Consider the following 20,827-nt stretch of genomic DNA (forward strand, 5'->3'; position numbering starts at 1 on the left):
GACGAATATATATTTTACTTAATTTGTTCCAGTTTTTACGAGTTCATCGCATTAGGGTATGTTTTTTCAAGTTGACTTCGTCTACCTATTTGTTATTTGATGTCTTCTAATGTTTAAGTTTTCAGACAGATGTATGCAAACTCATCAGCTTCCATTACATTAAATGTTTTCTGGTAATTTAAGGTAATAACGTTTAAAGTATTTACGCTAAAACAGTATAATAAACTAGAAGTGCTTATAGGCGATAAATTTACAAAGTTTTTCTTAACATTCTACACTTCGATACACCATCCATTAGCTTAGTGTTCACTTAACCGACTCTTTCATAAAGATTGTTGAAAATTTTTTTGAGTCGGCACTGCTGCGCACAGAAGTGCGTCTTTAATTTCCAATTAATATTATTAATAGTAATTTGGTAGCTTCTGTCATTACCAAGGTATGTGACTACCATCCGAGATTAGTATCGACCTAAGAAATCAGTATGTTGACCTCTGGGTATAAGAGCAATTAACGCACGGCCCACCGGGACGCTGTCCACACAGACACACACATACAGAAGCAAGCCAAGGGGCATCCAGGTAAGGCCGTTGTTGAAAGATATTAATTACTGGGGTGCTGAACGTCCACAACTGTATCTATTAACGGCTATCATTTATAACTAATGCTTGGTTGGCTCATTGCTAGCTGGGTTTGATCTCTACGGTCAGATTCAGAACAAATCAGGAGAGAACGAATCACCATAATTCAAATGAATCTTGAGTTATGAATAATGAAATCGTTCAAAAATAATGATAATTAATCACAGAATTTCGTTTTTCTCTTAGTATGAAGCAGGCTTGACCTCACTGTCAAACAAATAGTATTCTCCTTAAAAGAAGATGTCCTGCCGAGATGTGGTTATAACTGTTTCGATAAGGTGTTTAACAGGCTTCTTATAAATTATGTGGATGTTTTAGGTAGCATAAAGATTTGGCAGAAAGAGGCGTGATCACAGCCTCACTTACTTTTACAAATTTTAAAGTTCCATCAACGCTGCAATTTGCCTCCACAGTGGACGTGACGATGTTAAGAAGATTGTTAACTGGTAAGAGAGCAAACCTTTAACGAACATTTTTAAAAACTAAACAAAATATAACTTCACCGGGTGTGGCAGCTTGCCTAAAAGCAAGTTTTTTGTCCATGTAATATAATTGTATCATTAAGAATATAAAATTTGAAATAAAATATGCGTTTCACTTTTACACTCATTCTAAAACAAATAACGATAATAAAAACCTTGTTTGTGTTTTCACGGTCTACAGTCTTCTATTAGTCTTGATTTTTTTTTCTTTTACGTTTTATACAGTTTTGTTCAAGCACCTTGTAAAACATTCACGGTTATTTTGTAAACAGTAGCTCCCATTAAGTTCATTCATGTTCTATCCATGTTATCAGAGCTATAAACTTAAGATATCCAATTTCATTCGCAGTGTTTTGATTTTTTTTATAATGTCAAGTTAAAAAATGAAAATATCAAAAAACTTACAATTTTAAGAAGATAACTTAAAAAACGTATTTTTTATTTAGAATTGTATAGTGTGCAGGAATTTTTAGAATGATAATGAAACTCAATATTTTTTATTGGATTTTAAAGATCTTGGTGAAATATAAAGCATATGATTTAAGTAAGTTTGGTATTTTCCCATTTTTAAGATATAATAATATTTTTGCAGTGAATAAAATGTGTGCAGGCAGTTAGAAGTGCCTATTTATTTATTACATAAATATCTAACTATATAAAGTATAATAATTTGTAATGAGTGAAAAAAGACTTATGTCCAAAAATAACATGATACTTTTTAAAATGGGAACAATTATTTTATTTTTTATATATGACAAAAATATAAAAAAAATAAATTTTAAATTTATCTTTAAAAATTATGCACTCCACCGGTAATTTAGTTGAAAGTGATTCATTAGTAACAAAATCAGAACAAAAAAAGTTACAATAGCATGTGGCGAAGATTAAGCAGACAAAAAACTCAGCATAATTATTCCGCTTGTTCAGTCAGGTGCTTGAAAATACTTAACAAAACCACTTTTTTAAAAAAGTGGTTCATTCAGTTGTTTATGAAGCGCTCAAGAAAAACCCACTATTTTAATTAAAATTGTTCATTCATTTCAGGACACGGACGTCGTTTGTTTACGTTTTTTTTATGCTAATAAATGGTTTTATGCATTGTCTTGAAGCACATAATAAAAAAATTCTGTCACGTGTAAATATATTGCACATGATTAAAAAAATTTCGAGTAATATCGGGTGATTTTTTTAAAATCTGATCTAGTCGCCCAAGAATTTCTTGACAAAACAAATTCGGTTGAAAAGTAGGTCGTAACTTAAACTTGCAAAAATGACAACGAAGCACGTTTAGGTTATGTTAAAACGGGAGATTGTAGATAACCCACCATAACGCAAGTTGTATGTTCTAAGAGACGACCTACGAACTTTGGTGATATACCTTACTCTAATGGGCAGTGTAAACTAGATAGAAATCTAAAAAATCATCCGGTAGAAGGCTCTAATGTAGACGCTTAAGTTTACTCATTTTTTTCTGAATAACATTAGCTCTATATCTATCATGCTGTAAGTGCTTTGATCACTATCTCCCTTGATCACACAATTTTTGAACCATATGGTACAACAAATGTCCGAAATTTTATAGGGCAAGTAATGATAGCTCGTTTTTAGTGGATGTGTGGATACGCAGTTAAAACTAGGTTTAATTGTAGGTAATATAAAGAATAGTAGGGAATAAATAGGTGAGGTCTTATTTGCAGAATCGGACGCAAGAAATTTCGACTGGTGACTAATTTCTTCTGAGAGAAATATTTCAGTGGGTGTTACTCAAGGATCTTTGTTAGGACTGCGTATTGCTTATTATTTTTATCAATGATGGCTCCTTACATCACGGTAAACGGGGACAGATTGTCTTAAGCGGACGACACGGTGTCAAATAGAACATTCGTAGTTTAATTTAAAGTTCTAACATCGAATCAGACGAAGAAAATTGTTTACTGTTAAATTATATATAAGAAACCAAACTTTTTAGAGTTTAGAGACAAAAAAAAACACCGAACACCTTCTTTAATTGTTACGGAAGGGACTGTCATGGCCAGCGTTACGTTATAGAACCGATAGACAATGCATACAAACAGAAGAATAAACACGTCTTATTCCAGTAAGATAACGCTCGCCCAGACATCGCCCAAGCCTCGGTGCCCAGTAAACACAGAGGTAGCCACCACGCGCTCCTGATTTATCTCCACTAGAACATGTGTGTGATATGCCGGTTCGGAGAATCATATACATTTGTCCAACCCTTCGCAGACCCTAGACAAGCCGTTCAGTGGGCAAAGTTAGTGTGCCTCGAGAAGATATCGTCCACCTAGTCAACTCGCTGCCACGACATCTACCAGAATGTGTAGCAACACGTGGAGGTTCCACACATTACTAGGGTTACATACCCCTAAACTGCTGCTATTGGGTTACAACTATCATTAATTATTATTGCATGACCTGACGTCAATATATGCACTGCATTTCATTAAAAAAATTGTATGTCAATGTAGATGTTAGTTTTGTTGTCATTTGGTAGGGGCTGCTGATGCCAAAATTAAAGCGTCTGCAAACACACTGGACATAGCTAAATAATAATTTTCAATATTAAAAAAAAATATCATCATTATCAAAACTAATTTTTTATCTCGCTCCATTTGTATCAAATCTATCAAAACTTACATCTAAAGATATTGTGTCTTGGATATATCGTTGGTACGGTCTCGATAAAAACGGACACAATCATAACTCATTTAGACTTTTTGTTTACACCGTTGCCATGGGAACCGTGCCTCTAGTCGCTGTATTTGGCTGGAATCGGGTCACATTTGAAACAGTGACCGCTAGCAGTAATTCAACTACGAACTACGACTTCCGTTTTCTGGACTTGAAATGTCTGTCAAACCTCTCAAGTTTAAGGTAAGAGAATACAACAGTGTGCAGGAATTTTTAGAATGATAATGAAACTCAATATTCACTTGGAAATTTGTATAGTATAGTATAGTGTAGTATAGTGTTTATTACGCCAAAAAAAGGGCAATACAAAAATAGCAGTTACCAAATGCAATAACACAAAAATTAATTACCCAATACAACTTTACGACATTCTCTTTTGAATGAATTGAAAGAAGCTCCAAAAAAATCAAAAGTGTGACAATAATTATTTCTAAGTAAAATAATACTACTCAAAGGAGAATGCAGTGCATAATTAGCTACTTTTATGTAGAAGAACAAAAAATATAAATGGCGAACGAACAGTTCGAACAGGAACATTAAAATTAATCTCCGACAACAATTCAGAAGCATCAATTAACCCATTGACTAACTTAAAGAGAAAGCACAGTTTATGATAATTTCTGCGATTTTCAAGATTGCTCAAAGATACATAACTAGCAACTAAACTAATATTCTCAAAAATAATATTATTTAAAGATAATCTGTATTTTAAATATTTCAAAAAATTATTTTGAATAGCCTCAAAACGTTTAACATGTGTGACAAAGCGGGGACCAGATAACAGTATTATATTCAAGCAACGATCTAATAAGTGAATTAAAGGGCACAATAAGAACACGAACATCAGAAAAATCATCTGGCCACCTTTTCACACAATCCAACATCCTTCTACCTTTAGTATCATAATGGCATAGAAAAGTTAACTTGGAATCCAAATACACAACCAGATCTTTAATCACACCAAGATTATGTGTACAAGGCAAAGCCACTTTTTTACGGCTGAAACGAATCACCCTACACTTATTTTTATTAAGTGCCATACCATTATTACTGGAACAATTCTCAACTAGGGTAATATCAGATTGTAACCTAACGATATCATTCTGTGACCGAATACTTTTAAAAATCTTAAGGTCATCAGCATAAAGGAGTTTATGACATTTCATAGTAAAACAAATGTCATTAATAAAAACGTTAAAAAGAAATGGACCAATTACTGAGCCTTGTGGAACACCCGACGTAACATCATAGTGAGCAGATTTGGAACCATTTAAAAATACACATTGTGTTCTGTCAAGAATGTAACTACGTAGCCATAAGAACAGTGGATCACGAACTCCATACACATACAACTTATGCAAGAGTGCGGAGTGGTTAACCGTAACAAACGCTTTATTAAAATCGGTGTAAATCGCGTGAACATCTAAGCCATTTTCAAATGCATTAATAACATAGCTGACCAATGTAAATAGATTAGTTGTAGTATATTTGTTTTCCTTTCTTTTCTTTTTGAGTCGGTATTATGTATTTATGTATTATTACTGCATCTATGCTTCAAATAAATATACGATATAATGTAATACATAATAATAGTGATAAAGATGCTATTTGATTAATGTCTTGCAGCGCTACCTCTCAAATCTTACACGTTAACTGAAACTGAAAGAAGAGCTAAACCACCGAGGGAGCAATAAAAACACGATCAAGGCAGCCATGAATTTTTGAAGATTTGTCTTTGATAGATTTTCATCTTGTTAGATTACCGTTAAGAATCAAAGACAAACTTCCAAAAATTCATGGCCCTCTTTGATCGTGTTTTTATTGCTCTCTGGGTATAGTGCAAAGTTGCAAACACGACAAAAATTGTCGTATACATAATAAAATATAGGAGTAATAAAAAGTAATTCCTGTTTATTGAATAATATTTAACAGAGGTAAACTTTAACATTATATTTATCTGGGGATATCATCACTAACTAAATAAAAGGAGTAGGTCATTTTTTTTTACATAAGAGTTGCAAACATAAGGTATTTGTGTTTTGTATGTACGTCTATTTGTTACCGATATTATTTCATATTTTCATTAGTTTAGACTTAAAAAACTTATCCCTCATGTGGAACAAATTTGGATAGCCGGATTTGTTAAATTGAAATGTTTATAGTGGAAGGTGTATACCTCCTTTGAATATGATTAAGAATTTATACTGATGTTCTTCACAAATAAGTTTTTAAAGTGAAATGTGTTGAACAGAAAAAATCTGTAAAATCATTCAAAATTGTTGACCCACGTCCGATCTCCTCGACATATCTCTATTAGTTATTACTTTGCTAAGGTTGCTCAAGTACAACGGATTCAGCGGATATTTGAAGAAAAATGTGAAGACATGGTAAAGCCTATTGTGTTACACGGTTTTCCATCAATTTTACATCGGAATGTTGCATATTCTTCTAAAGATCCATAAAAATCAACGTTGTATTCAGAAGGCACTTGATAATTTATGCTCGTTTGAGTATAACGATTGCTTATAGGCAAAACAACTTTAAATTTACAGTTAAAGCGCCATTGTTTATTGTTTATTAATTATGACAAGCAGTTTTAATGCATTATCACAACTTAAAATTTATTTAAATGTTTAAACTATCTGTTTCATTAGAAGAATAAAATGGACGTGGGTGTGCATCCATTGTGTGGGCCCGCCAGCTGGCATCGGTCTAGCTGTGTAATTTTTAAAGAGTATTTATATCATAAGCTCATTGATTGATTGAACCATCCAGTTTATTCCCTCCGACACACAAGCTTCCGTTGTATATTCAGCTACCTCCAACACACAAATAAATAACGAGTAAATATAAATTATAATTAAGACACTCCATCATTCGCTCCGTGGATATCCATATGTGGAAAAACGTCCTGGCATGATACGGCTTCCATCTTTTATTACTGAAACTTAGTGCATTACTTGGTTATACCCACTGCCAGGTATAAATCAAAGCGATCTTATCTATCATAGTAATCTTTTTAATTACCTTAATGGATTAAAATATGAAGCGCTTGTATTAGATATCGACGCCGGTGTTTCTGAGTGGCCGCAGAATAGTTTTAGCTTGTTATAAGTTGCTAGCAGGAAGAGCAACATTAAAAGTACAGTAATTCACATGTACTTGCTTATGTATAATTAAATATTTCTCTCGAATAGAGCTGGTAGCGTGGTTATGGATTGAGGAAGCGTTGTGTCAGAGGGCATTAGAGTCGCCACGCACCATCGACGGTACCTGAAGTCACGCGGACTTCGGGCGACCCCTGGGGATCACCCATCTTACTCTCTTGCATACTTTGCCAGCTGTTGATAAAACATCACGGATCTCATCAATAAATCTCGAACATACGTATACGTATAAGCAAAAAATTTGTTCTTACAAAATACAAAGCAAAATGTCCGAAATAGTAAATGACAAAGGCAAAATTACTCACAAAAATTTTCAACTATTGAATCCACAGTGATTAGGAAATCTTTTGTCAATTGTGATTACGCTTTTATTATTTTTAAACAGTCTTCAAAATTAACTTGAGTTATAATTATGCTTTATTCTTGTCACAAAGAAATCATTGATCTTTTGGATTGCGAACTTAAGGGTTTGGAAGGCAGTGCAACATATGTGTTTTTTTACACATCTGCATTGAAACTGAAAATTAATTTTGCATTTTTACCGCAAATCTATCTATTCTGCGCATTGCATAGCATTTGTTGGATTTTCTTGGATAAGTCTTCTAGTAAACATTTATGTCCTCCGTTTTCTTCCACTCCACGAACCGTAAATATGGTTAGAATGCAAAATTTGTAAAGAGAATAATAATTAATATACTATAATCTATACACCACCAGTCGCCTGTCAGTATAATAAATGAAATATTTTTTTGTATAATATTTATGAAGTTTTTTTGTCAGTGTGGTTTCATACGGAAGATTTTTAAAGAATTTTCTAAAAAGTTGTTAAAGAGAGAGTAAACGCGGACCGGTGAATTGGAATCGTATAGATATTTGCTGCTAATTGGGTAAATAATAATTCATACATATTTATTTTATAAAGAGAACATCCACGCTGCCATGCTTGGCACTGTAGTCAGTCTAGTACAAAAATTGAAATAAAGTTTAAACAACTTAAAATCGGATCCACACAGATATTTTGTAAGGTATTATTTTTTTAATGCAAAGCATTCACAGATACATTGTGCAGAAATTATTTGAAAACTTAAGAGAAACAAAAATGTGTTTTAATTCCTAGGTGGTAATAGGCTGCATCCGTCGAACGGCTATTTTTTTCCATATTCATCCGTTCATATACATACTTACCTAAAGGAAGACCGTTTATACTCCCAGTTTTAAAATAGTGAACATTGACCAATTAACTTCTGACGGATTTACTGTAGATTACAAAAATAAACAATTTATAAGACTCATTAATTTCATTTTCGAAATTCGATTCCCAGCAATTTTAATTCTTTCAAACAAATTACCCAGGAGACGATTAGAGCTGTAAATTACTCATGCCAAATTCGTTAGAAGTTATTTGGTCAACGTTGCCTATTTTCTAATTAAAATGTACCTACAACTTATTTCTTAAGTAACTAAAAGATTAGGAATTTAAAACCATAAATAGAACTTCACCAAAGTCCTAAGAGAATAGGATTAATATATCCATACGTATTATCTGTCGCATTTCTCGAAGAAATGTAAATTTATGATTTAACTATGCTACTTTAACTCTTTAATTCTCTTCAATTTTACAACATTCCATCTTTTCACAAAATTCGAAGGTATAGTTTTCTTCCATGTATCTTAGGCATCGACTGAGGCAATTGCAGAACCAATTGCACATGATGGTACAACCTCTTTCCATGAACATACAAGGGATAAGGTTACACCATACAATACGCATCCAGCTATCGCGATCACACCTAAATTTTCCACCAGTAGTTTTACACTCTAAAATAGTCGGAAAGTTAAAACAAAATCTTCATGAATTCTGTATTCAAGAGGTACGCCTGAGAATACCAATGGTGGGTCTGAAATAGATGAAGCAGACACGTTTACCTATGTCAAAACGAAAATTGTAATTTAGAAAATTTTGGTGAAACGTTTCACGTGCATAAATATTTATATAGAATCCTATCGTTTTTCAGAACAAGCCTGCTGTTATATTAAATTATACAACGTGGCTGAAGATATAAACTTAGTGGAAGTAGAGGAGAAAATTAATTTAGTTAGAGAAACTAGAGTTTTATAAAACAGTTTACAGTATTTTATAATAATTTGTACCAAAAAGAAAGATTTTGGAATACCAATTGAAGACACAGAAAATGTTACAACCACCACACAAGCACTTGATTCCCTTATAAAATCGAGTTTTGATACTGAAATGAAGAGTCGAATTTTTTCATTAAACATTTTGGTTTATTCAAAATAAATAGTATCTACTAATTTCAGCGTTGGACTGTACAGCGTATATCAAAAAATAATGAAAAACATTTCTAAATTTAGTAGTAGAATTTCTTAAATAGTATTTGGTCGAATGAATTATTTTTTTTAATAAAATTAAAAATAAAACTTCACTATTTAACAGGGATTTTAGTTAATGTCCAATAGACATTCAGACTCCCATTTACAAGTTGACTACAAAGATTGTGACTCCTATCATTATTCTTAAAAGTTGGATATTTCAAAGGCGTACCTCAAGAACATTACATTTACGAACCAATAGCTCTGGGTCCTGGGTGGTAATGAACTTTGTCTGCTTCTGGAGTAATGGTTTCTTGCAGGGCGTCAAATTGAGCATCGACAACTTGAATTCCGTATTTTGCTAAGACGTATTTGGATTGTGTTAATGGTTCTGCAACGGTTTCTACGGAACCGTCTTTTTCCATACTCAGTGTCAAAGTCGTCAAAATAAAGGTCAAAATAAAACGATGACACCCAAGAGACCTTGATTTATCCACCCAGCGCTGTTTATAAAGTTACATAAAAAACACAACTACCTTTTAGCTTCTTATCGCCCCTGGGCTATTATGAAATTATCAAGTTAGGGGGTTACAACCACGCGAGGTGTTTAAACACATAGACAAGGCTAATGCGATACACGCGTGCTGTAATTTGGTAATGGGGTTGTCGGTGAACCACCACCAGCTTTTAGGGGAAGAGTTATGACCTCATTACAGTAATTGCTTGTGGTCGCCTCAGGGGGAAACTCCGCGTGTTGGCTGTCACACTGCTGTTATTGCGAATTGATATTTTAGCACCGCTGTTGATTTTATAATGACGTTTACTATGAATTAAAGGGTTCTTCCATTTCAATTACGATTTCATTAATGTCTACAGAGCGCTGTATTCAGAATTTTCAGAAACTTTCCTGGAACAAGACGTTAATCAATAATCAGTTAAGAGTATAATATCATAAAGAATTCCAAAAAATAAGTAACATTTGTTTATTTTTTAAGAAACAATTAAGGACAGTATCCGTAGTGGTATCTTTGGTTTCATTCGTGTCTTGTTGGTTAGGAAAACTATACAGAAACGATTCCTTCTCAATTTAAAGTGTATTCTATGAATTCAAGTAATTATTTTGAAGATGATAGAATATGTATAATAGATGTTTAATTTTACAGTTTATTTCAGAGTTTACAAGATGTGTGCTGCATTGAAAAAAGAGTCAAATTGTCATTGTATATTTGGAATGTTCTTCAAAATTCTAGTTCTGTACAACCTAATACAGGATTCACATTATCAGACAGTAATAACTCATGAACGTAGTTTAAGATTTTTATTTTGTAAAATCTTTGTCAGCAGCACGTTAATACACTGAAGCCATTTAAAACCGTTACGAAACTAACGTAATTTATTTTACAAATCTTCGTTTTCCGTCGTCTGCAGAAGAGTTGTACGAAGTGCATTAATTTGAGTTCAAGAAAAGGATGACAACATAATCATTTACAAAATTTTTGGTCTGAGGTACGAGAAATGTGATTTATGACCGGTAGATAGCCGTTTACTAATGTTATTTGAAACCTAATATACAACTCGTTAAATACTGTCGCTTTAACGGACATGTTATTTTTAACATTAGTGATATGCCATTTGTCAAGGGCCGTAAGTTCTTCCGGGTGGTTGGTACTTTGGATATCTTTGGCACGCATCGCCTGAAGCTGATTTATCACTAACCAGAAGGCATTCCGTTTGCGTTCCTCCAAGTCTAGTTGTTGCGTAAACAAATAAATGTATATATATGCAATAAAGAAATAACACGTTTGTTCGCCGTGAACAATCCGTAACGGTCATAAAAATATTTTCTTCGATGAGATATTAATTTATGATAATAATTAATTGCAAAATATTTATTTGCAACTTCATTGGCAACGGCTTCGACATTTCGAGAGATTGATGCGCCCTTGGCTCGTAATGAGAACTGTCACGTAAACTGCTGGTTAAGTATCGGTATGCTTCTTCTATGGCAGTTAAATACAGCAATATTAATAACTCATATGTAAATGTGGTTCATTTCAAAGGATTTCAGTACGCTACGGAGAATCTAACTGAACACAAGAAAAATGCATGGAATTTTATTGCGCTACTTCAGTCGAAAAAATACGGTTCTTAAATTTGCAGTATAAAGAGTTGTTCATACACAACATTTTATTTACTTGTAGACATTGAATTTTTAAACATTTCTATCCCTCATATTATACGACTGAAAAGAAAATAAAAGGATAAGAACTCAATGCTTTAAAATTTACTTTCTGTTATACGAGAGTTCCAATAAATTTTGTCTGGCATTTGGGTATGTTGTACCGTAAATAGAGATCTATTAGGGTTTCATAAATTTTCTTAAATTATTTCCAGATAGTTGTTATCTATTAACATTAGATCAAAAAGTAAAAGTAGGAAAAAAAGTCGTGATGAATCCATACATTACACATTTCATGGAAATTTACGTCCTAATTCACGACAAAAGACGTCTTTGTTACACTTGAGGGATTCTACTTATTTGTACTAGTGAAAATGAGAGACGTACCCAGTGGCAGGATAATTTATTATAGCAGAGATTTTGTTATATCGTCAGTTTCTCTCTGTCATGAACGCCTAGTTATCTGTTATTCTTCAGCAAAAGTATAAAGCGGAAAATACCTAGACTGTTAGGAAAATTATTTATTTAACTTAAACAATAGCATCGACTTTTTAAGGACTTCGTTGAAGTATCCATTATAGTTTCTTCTTTAAATAACGGACATGGTGGCCTACAGTTAAATTTTTCGGTTGGTCATAAACTGTTTGGTAGTAAATTTCCATTTTGTGTTCTGAAGAAAAACAGTTGTTAAGTTCAAAAAACGCCAGAGGGTTAAAACTGTTTACTTTGGTAATTGCCGGAAACAATGAGTAAAGTTTGCTCAATCGATACTTAATTAAGCAATTAATTAACACGTCTACGTGACACGTTAAATTATCCGTTATGACATTTATTCAGAATTATTATGTAAATTGTGAGGACCATTTTTGGATTGGATAATTGCGCTGTGTCACCATTGTTCTTTGATCTGTCAGGTGCAGTGTCGGTCGATAAGAACTATAAGCTTCTGTCCGCTATCTCGATTACGATGGAAAGCTGTCAGATTTGCATTGGTAAAGGTTTGATTTATGATACATGGGATTTGGTTTATATTATAAGTATAGGAAATCACCATCTGTTTAATATTGCGTCCTTGGTCCTGGCCCATCCGTTTGTGTAACGAAGCAATTGGAGCGTCTTTTGAAGTCTTAATACAAGAAATTTTCACATAATAATTTGTAAATATAATTTAAACAGTTTAGCGCCTTCACCATGCCGGTCGGCTTACAGTCCAAATTAACACCTGTTTCGTGGGAATCGTGGTCGGATTGTTTAAACACCACTCTAGAATCTTTAGATTTCGGTTCAGTTTTAACACTTACGTGTGATTTATTCCTTCCGTAAAAGGTAACAAGTATACGGAACCGCATTTCTCGCCGGCCATTACATAAATGCTTGCGAAAGATTCTCTAATGTAAACGTCATCTCTGGAAAAATGCAAATTAATGGTGTCCTTAGGGCCGAAGACCGATCTCGACCGTAGATAAACTGAATCGTCCATTAATTAAAATAGCAGCTCTATTGAACGAGTGCAACTTCGCAAGTTAATTACCATCCGACTAATATGTGTCGAGATTGTCTTTCCGACAAGTATGAACTTTCGTGCCAAACTAAAATGACGCATTTCCTGTGCAAATGATTCGTGGTATTTAGAGATGATTCCAGAAACATGCTTGGAATGAAATTCAGAACGGTTGTGCGAAGCCACACGCAAACCTGCAATCTGAATCTGTCTGAAGCGCAAATGAATGCCACTTTAATGAAATTAAAATTCATTTATTCCGGAACATTATCTGTCTGGAGAACGAAATTCTTAGAAGGATGCATTAGCTAATTAATTGAAACCATCGCGCACACTTTCAAGAGGACAATCAAGGTGCTTGCGGGTTAAAGTTGGTTTTTTGTCCTTTGCAAGTACATACTTCGTCGTATACTACGCTACGAAATAGCATTTCTTTGTTACAACTAAATTGTTTTAAAAATAACTTTGTTAAATGAATAAATTATAATTAGTAATTTTTTCTATTCAGTTTTTTGATTTACTTGTTAATTACTCTTTTAAATGAAGTAGTCATCGATAATACAACAGTCTGCAATACAAATTACTCTGCTCGTTACTAATGTTGAGTGTTAAATACAGACGACTTTTTAATGTACATACATACTTGTATTATTTATTCATCCAAATTTAAAATAATGGTAAGTATATGGTACTTTTTTCAAGAAGGCAAGTTGTAAAATTAGGAAATGGTGAAAATTATTGAACACATACAAATATACAGGGTGTTTCACGAGTAATACCGAGCCTTACAAAACTGAAAATACAACACACAATATATTTTCAAAGGCATCACTAATTTTGACAAAAAAACATATTGCGCATAAAACATGGTCAATATTAATAATAATAATTTGAACAACAAAATATGTGAATTAAAAAAGTTTATTATTCAAAAACCACACAACCATGTTAACGACATCAATGCAAAAAATTTGTCTTTGCCTAACCTGCGGATTTGTACCGACAATTTCTAGCACCCTAATTTCGTTGTCTGTGCTGTTGCTGTTCTGGCTCGACTTTTTATAACAGGGGGTCAGTTCTTTCTTAAATCTGCCAATGTATAATTTTATGGCACTGTTAAGCATACTTTTTTTTATTAATAATTCCTTATCTGTGATCTTAAAACCGTATTGCCCACTAATGGTTGCAAAGTGCACAACAAATATGTCGGATGATTAATTCGTGATCGCAGGAGGTTCTGGAAACAAAATTTTGAGTATATTCTTGATCGATACAATACAATTACGTAAAAAGTCATTGAATTGTCTCGATGTTTACTTCAAAATTTTTGACAGAAAGAAATAGGTTAAGAGTTTAAAGAGAATGAGAAAAATATCAACAGCTTTCAACCATCTACATTTTGGATGTTGATATTTATGAGTATTTTAATTTTAAAATTTATCTATAGTTATTAGCGTAATCATTGAATTTTACTGCGAAATAAAATGAAGAAATCAAAAGAGTAATACAGTTCTGCAAATAATTACTCACGTATTCTTCCTTTTGCCGTAAATGACTCTCAGAGGAGGCATGGATAAATGGTTCCTGTGATTTTTGGAATTTGATTAATAAAGATGTGATATTTCATAATTTACAGTTCCGTTACTCATAAATGTGAAAATCTGTAACACTGAGGTATCAAAGTCGTCATTAGTTACCTTTCTCAATAATTCTTACATTTTTTATTTTATAATGCTTTTTAGCGAAATATGGCATTCATATTTTCTGATATCTGTTGGAAACTGCAGATAAATGCAACAAATTTTATAAAAAAAACTGTCGCCAATTCAAGTTATGTTTGGAATCAAATTTTTTTAATTTGTCAACATCATAACAATATTTCTAGGTGTGTTAATTCTAGAAATGTTTGTTGGTAAATTAACTGGAAGAGCATGGTTTCAGACGGTAAGAGATAAAGATCGATCTTCACTTTTACGGATTTATATATGGAGATACAATTTTTGGAACCTGTTAAAAAAGGACAAGTGATTATATATTCGTCACCAACAAAACGTATTTTCTTCTGATATTTTCGGACAAAAAATGCGGTCTATACCTATATTTGGAAACTCAGTAATATACATATTTAATGTATTATTATGAGAATTATTTTTTTTTTACACATGTCACGTACAAAAAATAAATTACGTTCAATTATATGTAATATAATTTACCGGTTTCTGTTTATTAAATGCCTTTTTACATTTATAAAAGTTGGCTGGTAGGAAAGCCATAACTGTATCCTTTATGAAAATCGGTAAGGTAATGTTACCTTATTATTAATTGATTATTTTGTCAAGGAATTGAAAAGCAATGAATGTGAAAACCAATAAACGTAAGTAACTTTATTTAAACTGTTTAATGCTTGACTGGCTTCATTTTTAACATTTTCAGTCAATACGTCGCATCATTTTTCTAATTTTGTTCACACTTTTTTTTTAAATAAACATCAAAATGTAACCATGACAGGGAAACATCTCATGCAAACGCGATCAGCTCAATCTTTTTCAAAGCAAATTGCCTGATTTAACTGTTTTCAATTTTTGGCTCAATAGACCGAAACCGATAAAACTTTCAACATACCATGGATGTAACACTATCAGAACAGCCTTAAATCGCTCGCTATCGCTCGGATTTCGAACTGACATTTGCGGCTGTTATGACATTTATTACACCCGAGGTATGTTAATAGCTAAAACATAACCACCAAGAAGTACAGTTATTCATAAATTCATATACATACTTCACGTTTTTGACAACTACTCGTTTCCGTAGTTAGTAGTAAAATTAATAGAAGAGTTCATTTTCAGCACATTTGATTCATATTTAGGTGAAACAGAGGTTTTTCCACAGACGAAAGAATTTCTACAATCCGTTAACCACTTAGCGAAATAACTGCATTTTTAAATTTACCTTCTTTATAAATTTTCCTGTCAGACAATAAAATAATTTAACAAAGGTTGCTGATATAATTTGTTGTCAAAGGCGAAGTGTGCGTTTTATAAAAATAGTGCGTTTGTATTACTTATAAAAAGTAAATTTTTACTTCCCGAGCGTAAGCTAAGTATTGTAATGTAGAGTACGAAAAGTAGGTCCTTCGTTTCCGTCTGCTTGCCGTCCGTCGTCTGTTGTCTGCCGTCTGTATCAATTTTTATTAGACAGATAATCTCCGAAACTACTGGACCGATTGTTGTCAAATTTTGTATGTAAGTACATTAGGAATATCGTGTAGATGGTAAAATGCTAAACAAAATTTGAATAATCATCCCCACCACGTCACGTCCAAAATTCACAGTAATAAATTTATTTTTACTTGTATAAAATAAGATACTCATGCACTTGTGGTGTATGAATCCGTTTTGAATTTTCACCCTAGACATCCACATTTTTGGAAAAAAAATCACAATTATTAAAAATATCTCGAAAATGTTGGATATGTTTCATTGTACTTCAGGGGCGAGAGGAGTTATGTCGAAACAACCTTCGATCAATTTTTTGTAAGATGAAAAATAATTTTAGATTGTGTACACAAAACAATTCAACTAGAACTTATAAAATTTGGCAAAACCTATATCTTTTGTACACTAATAATAATCTATTTTAATTCCTTTGTAGGAAATTGCAGATGTGTTAACTAGTAGTTACATTTACACGGCGGTGGATGGTTTCAATTATAAAACGTTTTGAGGAAAGTTATTAAATAACAAGTGGGATGAGGGGGTACTCATTTTAAAATTTAATCCGCACAAGTTAAGGGCCTAGGAAAAAGCTGTGTTGACGATGAAGAAAGAAATTACAAGCCACTAAATACATATATATTCTTTATATATTAAAAATTCATAATTTCTTTTAATTTTAAATACAAATTGTCCACAGCTTTCTCTATATGACGCACGGATAGTTTTTTTTAACAGATCATTATTATCCTCTTCTCAAAATTTTAGTGAAACTGTTCATCACGTATTTTTAAAATCAAACCTCAATTATTTAAGGAAATTTCGGAAGGCGGTTTCCACCACTGTTTTCTGCTTGCAAAACTTTATAAACCGTACCAAAAACATTGCCTACTTTTTTTGTAGAAAATGAGATAAAAAGCAGCTTCTCCAACACAGTCTGCTTTTTACTGATAAAATAAATGTCTCAATATGTATAGCCAATTTTTGAGATACTTTCTGTAAGAAAAGCACACTTATTACCTGTAGATATTTTTATAAATGTTTATGTACATATAATTTTTTAAATTACGTCAATAACTGTTTGGAAGAGATAGATAGATAGATAGATAAAATAATGTTTTGTAATTACTATATGTAGATGAATGCCTTATAAAAATTTTAAATAAATCATTTGCAGAATTTTGTTTTACAACTTTTATTTATTTGGATAACCTGTGCATTGTAAGCTAGAAATAACCATGTATTATCAAACCAAATTTAAAATTATTATTAAAATAATGTAAAGAAATATGTCAGGTTTAAATTGTAAGTGAGATTATTATTATTATTCATAATAACATTGTTAAACGATATTATCAATTTTTTGGAGAACATGAGTTGACAAATTTTGGTTAACAATTTTCTGTAAATCCAAAAGTAAGGTGTTCGATAAATTTATAGTACTTAATATAATGGTCAACAAACAGACGACAAATGTTCTCGAAGCTAAAAAAAAATTTGCATTCGTCAAAATGGTCATATTAATATATGGATTATTATTGTTTATGTAAGATGACGGAAATAAAAGAAGCTTTAAGGTAATTTCACAAGTTTAGTAATATAAGACAAAAGCAGTGGAAGTAGGTTAAGAATAGTGCAATATTCATTTCATGGCATTTAAGTTTTATCAGCCATCATTCCTTTATAAATACTTAACCTTTCAGCGTTTTTGTTTCTTTTTTATTCATGTCAACACGATATAAGAAAAAAACTGGATCAAAACTAAATTCTAATGTTTAATGAGTATCAGAAATTTCAGTATTCGTAACATGAATATTTTTTACTTAATTAGTAATGTACGTATGAAGAGAATTAATAAAAATATGCTTGTAAATAGAGAGATAGTAATTAAAAACTACATTAACAATAAAAGCTTCTTGCGATTACCTTAATAAAGTATGTTTATAAAAAGCAGTGTACTCTTTAAGACATTTTATATAGTCAGAAATGTTTCGGGTCTTTCTTAATGGAAAATAGGTAAACTAGGAACTTTCAAACATAAGTTTTAATTAGGTATAGATTTTAACTACAGTCAGACACTTATTGCAGAAAGGGATTATAATGTTCAAATTGATAATTTTAAAACAAAAATCAACACATGTGTCGTGTTAAGAGATGAGTTAACGACTAACAAATTACACTTCTTTCACGAAATCCTGCAAGCAAGTGTAGATAATGGTATAATTTAATTCAATTTTTTTGGTTTCATCACTTTCTAGGCTGGTTTTGGTACATTTAGAAACATAATTTGTAACACGTGCTTTGATCACGCCACAGCCGGAAACTAAAATATTATAACACGGATAGAAGAGGCACTGAAAGTGCGTGGACGCATATCTCGTCGCGTGCGTGCGTGACTAGAATTACCATATTTATTAAGAGTTGCCGTCATCTACTGGACCTGTACGCTGATTGATGTTGCAACTAATTTAATTTAGGGTTGTCACAATGGGATCAAGGAAAAACCAAATCCATACAAACTAAAATTTCCCTTCTTCGCATTTTTCATCAGCAACTGGACACATTCCTTACCTGAAACAAGAAAAACATGTGTAAGATCTACTGTACACGGAAAATTGTAAAATGTGCTTGTTGCGAGAAAGTCGCAAATATTTTAACGATGTCTCCGGTAAATTGTATCGATTTACAACGGAATCAATGTAAAACATGAAACATGTTTCAATTAAAATTCATGCGTTCTGTTGAATATCATCAAACGTAAGCTCGTGTAATAAATGCTGTTGGTAGTAGGCAGAACATGTTTGTGACACCGTTTACTTGTCGAAATAATTTTAGGGATAGGGCTACCATAAGACTAGGTATGTGATTAATTATCTAAACATTGTAGTAGCATTACTACTGTTACTGGAATAGTCGAGATCGTTATCGTCACAGAAAAGAACTTGGAACTAAGATAAAATGCAGTGTAAGTAAGTATTACGATTTCGGTTACTTCTCTACAATTATATATCTACAATAAGGCAGATATTTTTTTATTTAAAATATGTGCGAGTAATTGAGAATGTCGGAGTTTCATTCCTGTTCAATCTTCATTTCCTTCGTTGCCTTAAAACCATTACGAGTCGTTAGTTATGATCAATGTGATATCTGATCTCAAAAATATCGCAGAGTATGGGAAACAGGTTAAGCTCTCGAAACATGTGAGTAATTTATTGCTTGTGGGATATATAATAAAGTGAACTAACAACATAGCAATCAGTTATGAATATTAACGAATTAAATTTTAGAAATGCGATATTAATTGCATGATATTTATCTTTGTACAATATCATAGTGACAGAAATTTGAAGTAGTGTTGTTAACTTCAGTGGATACACCAGATATAAATTTCAATCAAAACACTTTCTTTTCACATAATAGATATCTATTATTATTATTAATTGAAAACGTATTGGAGAAATATAGCAACTCCTTACAAAACAACCTTGTTTGATATAATCATTCTTTAATTTATTAGGATAGCATAAAAATGTATTACCTGCCATAACGCTTGTTGCAATTTTTAAAGGAAAGTTGATCAATGGAAGATAAATATTGAGACGGATACTACAAGATTTTGACAAATTGAAACATATTAAACGCATTTAAAGTTTTTCAATGCGTTTCGCCTAGAGCTTTTCTTTGTTTTAATAATTGTATGTGTATTTTATTGTTTATAATTTGTAAATCATTTCTCCACATTGAGTACTAAATTAAAATAACAACTAATGCGTACCAATCGTGGATTCGTCTACTTTTAAGGCAAACTTTCTGAAAATTAAAATTTTTGAAAAAGTTCACCCTCCTTCGAGAGAATCAAAGACAATTGAAAATAACTTTGAAGACATTTTTATATTATTTAGACGTTTGTAAGCAAAAACCAAGTTGGTAACTCATTGAATGTAAGACTTAAAAAAAATATATTCAAATCTCATCGCGGGCGGTTTTTTTATAATTAAAAAATAGTTGCTCAAGCAAAGATACTTATTTGGGTTTAAAAGCAACGTATTTATTTGGAAGGTTGTACTACCTGACTATTAATGTTGCACATTCCAAGTCCGTATTGGAATTACTACAAGAATTTAAAGGTCTTTCCATTGATTCAGTTTTAACTGTTGTTCTGTAAAAATTTTAAAACTATTCAAAACTCTTAACGCACAAACAAATTCGTTATGTCTCATCCAAGGAATTGTTTTGGTTTTGAAAGATTTTTTTGTCAAAAAAAGAATCGAAGATTTTAGGTTTCGTGAAAATTTGATATAAATAAAAGGGGCAATTAAAAAAAGTCACTTTCTATACTGGCTTGAGTAATAAGCTAATAAGTAGCTGCGACTGTACGATCTTCAGCGTCCCTTCCCTTTCCTCTGATTATTATTGAAAATGTAATAAATAAATATATATCTACTTTCTGATTTTCGTTTTCTTTTAACCTGACTCCGCCTGTTACGAAACAACTAACTAAGAAATATGTATTGAGAAGCAGCTATAAAGAATATGTGATTATGGTCATTACAAGAGCTTAACTTTAGTTACATGCGCATGTATGTCCGACACTGTTACATT

General features: G+C 32.1%; 1 protein-coding gene across 2 annotated transcripts in view; it reads right to left on the minus strand.

Moving 5' to 3' along the window:
* The window catches only part of LOC135135397 (dendritic arbor reduction protein 1-like), a 182,499-nt gene that overhangs the window by 19,476 nt on the left and 142,196 nt on the right, over positions 1-20,827 (minus strand). Inside the window, exon 3 of one of the 2 annotated variants that reach the window (XM_064064437.1) lies at positions 18,632-18,796. The exons of the other annotated variant lie outside the window; for it this stretch is intronic. Coding sequence (XP_063920507.1) covers positions 18,632-18,634 — 3 coding nt within the window. The 5' untranslated portion in view covers positions 18,635-18,796. The remainder of the gene's footprint in view (positions 1-18,631; positions 18,797-20,827) is intronic. 2 annotated transcript variants of the gene reach the window in all.

The sequence above is a fragment of the Zophobas morio genome, unplaced genomic scaffold, assembly GCF_036711695.1.
Source record: "Zophobas morio isolate AGI-343-1 ecotype UQ-CSIRO unplaced genomic scaffold, CSIRO_AGI_Zmor_V1 ptg000024l, whole genome shotgun sequence".
NCBI classification, from domain to species: Eukaryota; Metazoa; Arthropoda; class Insecta; order Coleoptera; family Tenebrionidae; genus Zophobas; species Zophobas morio.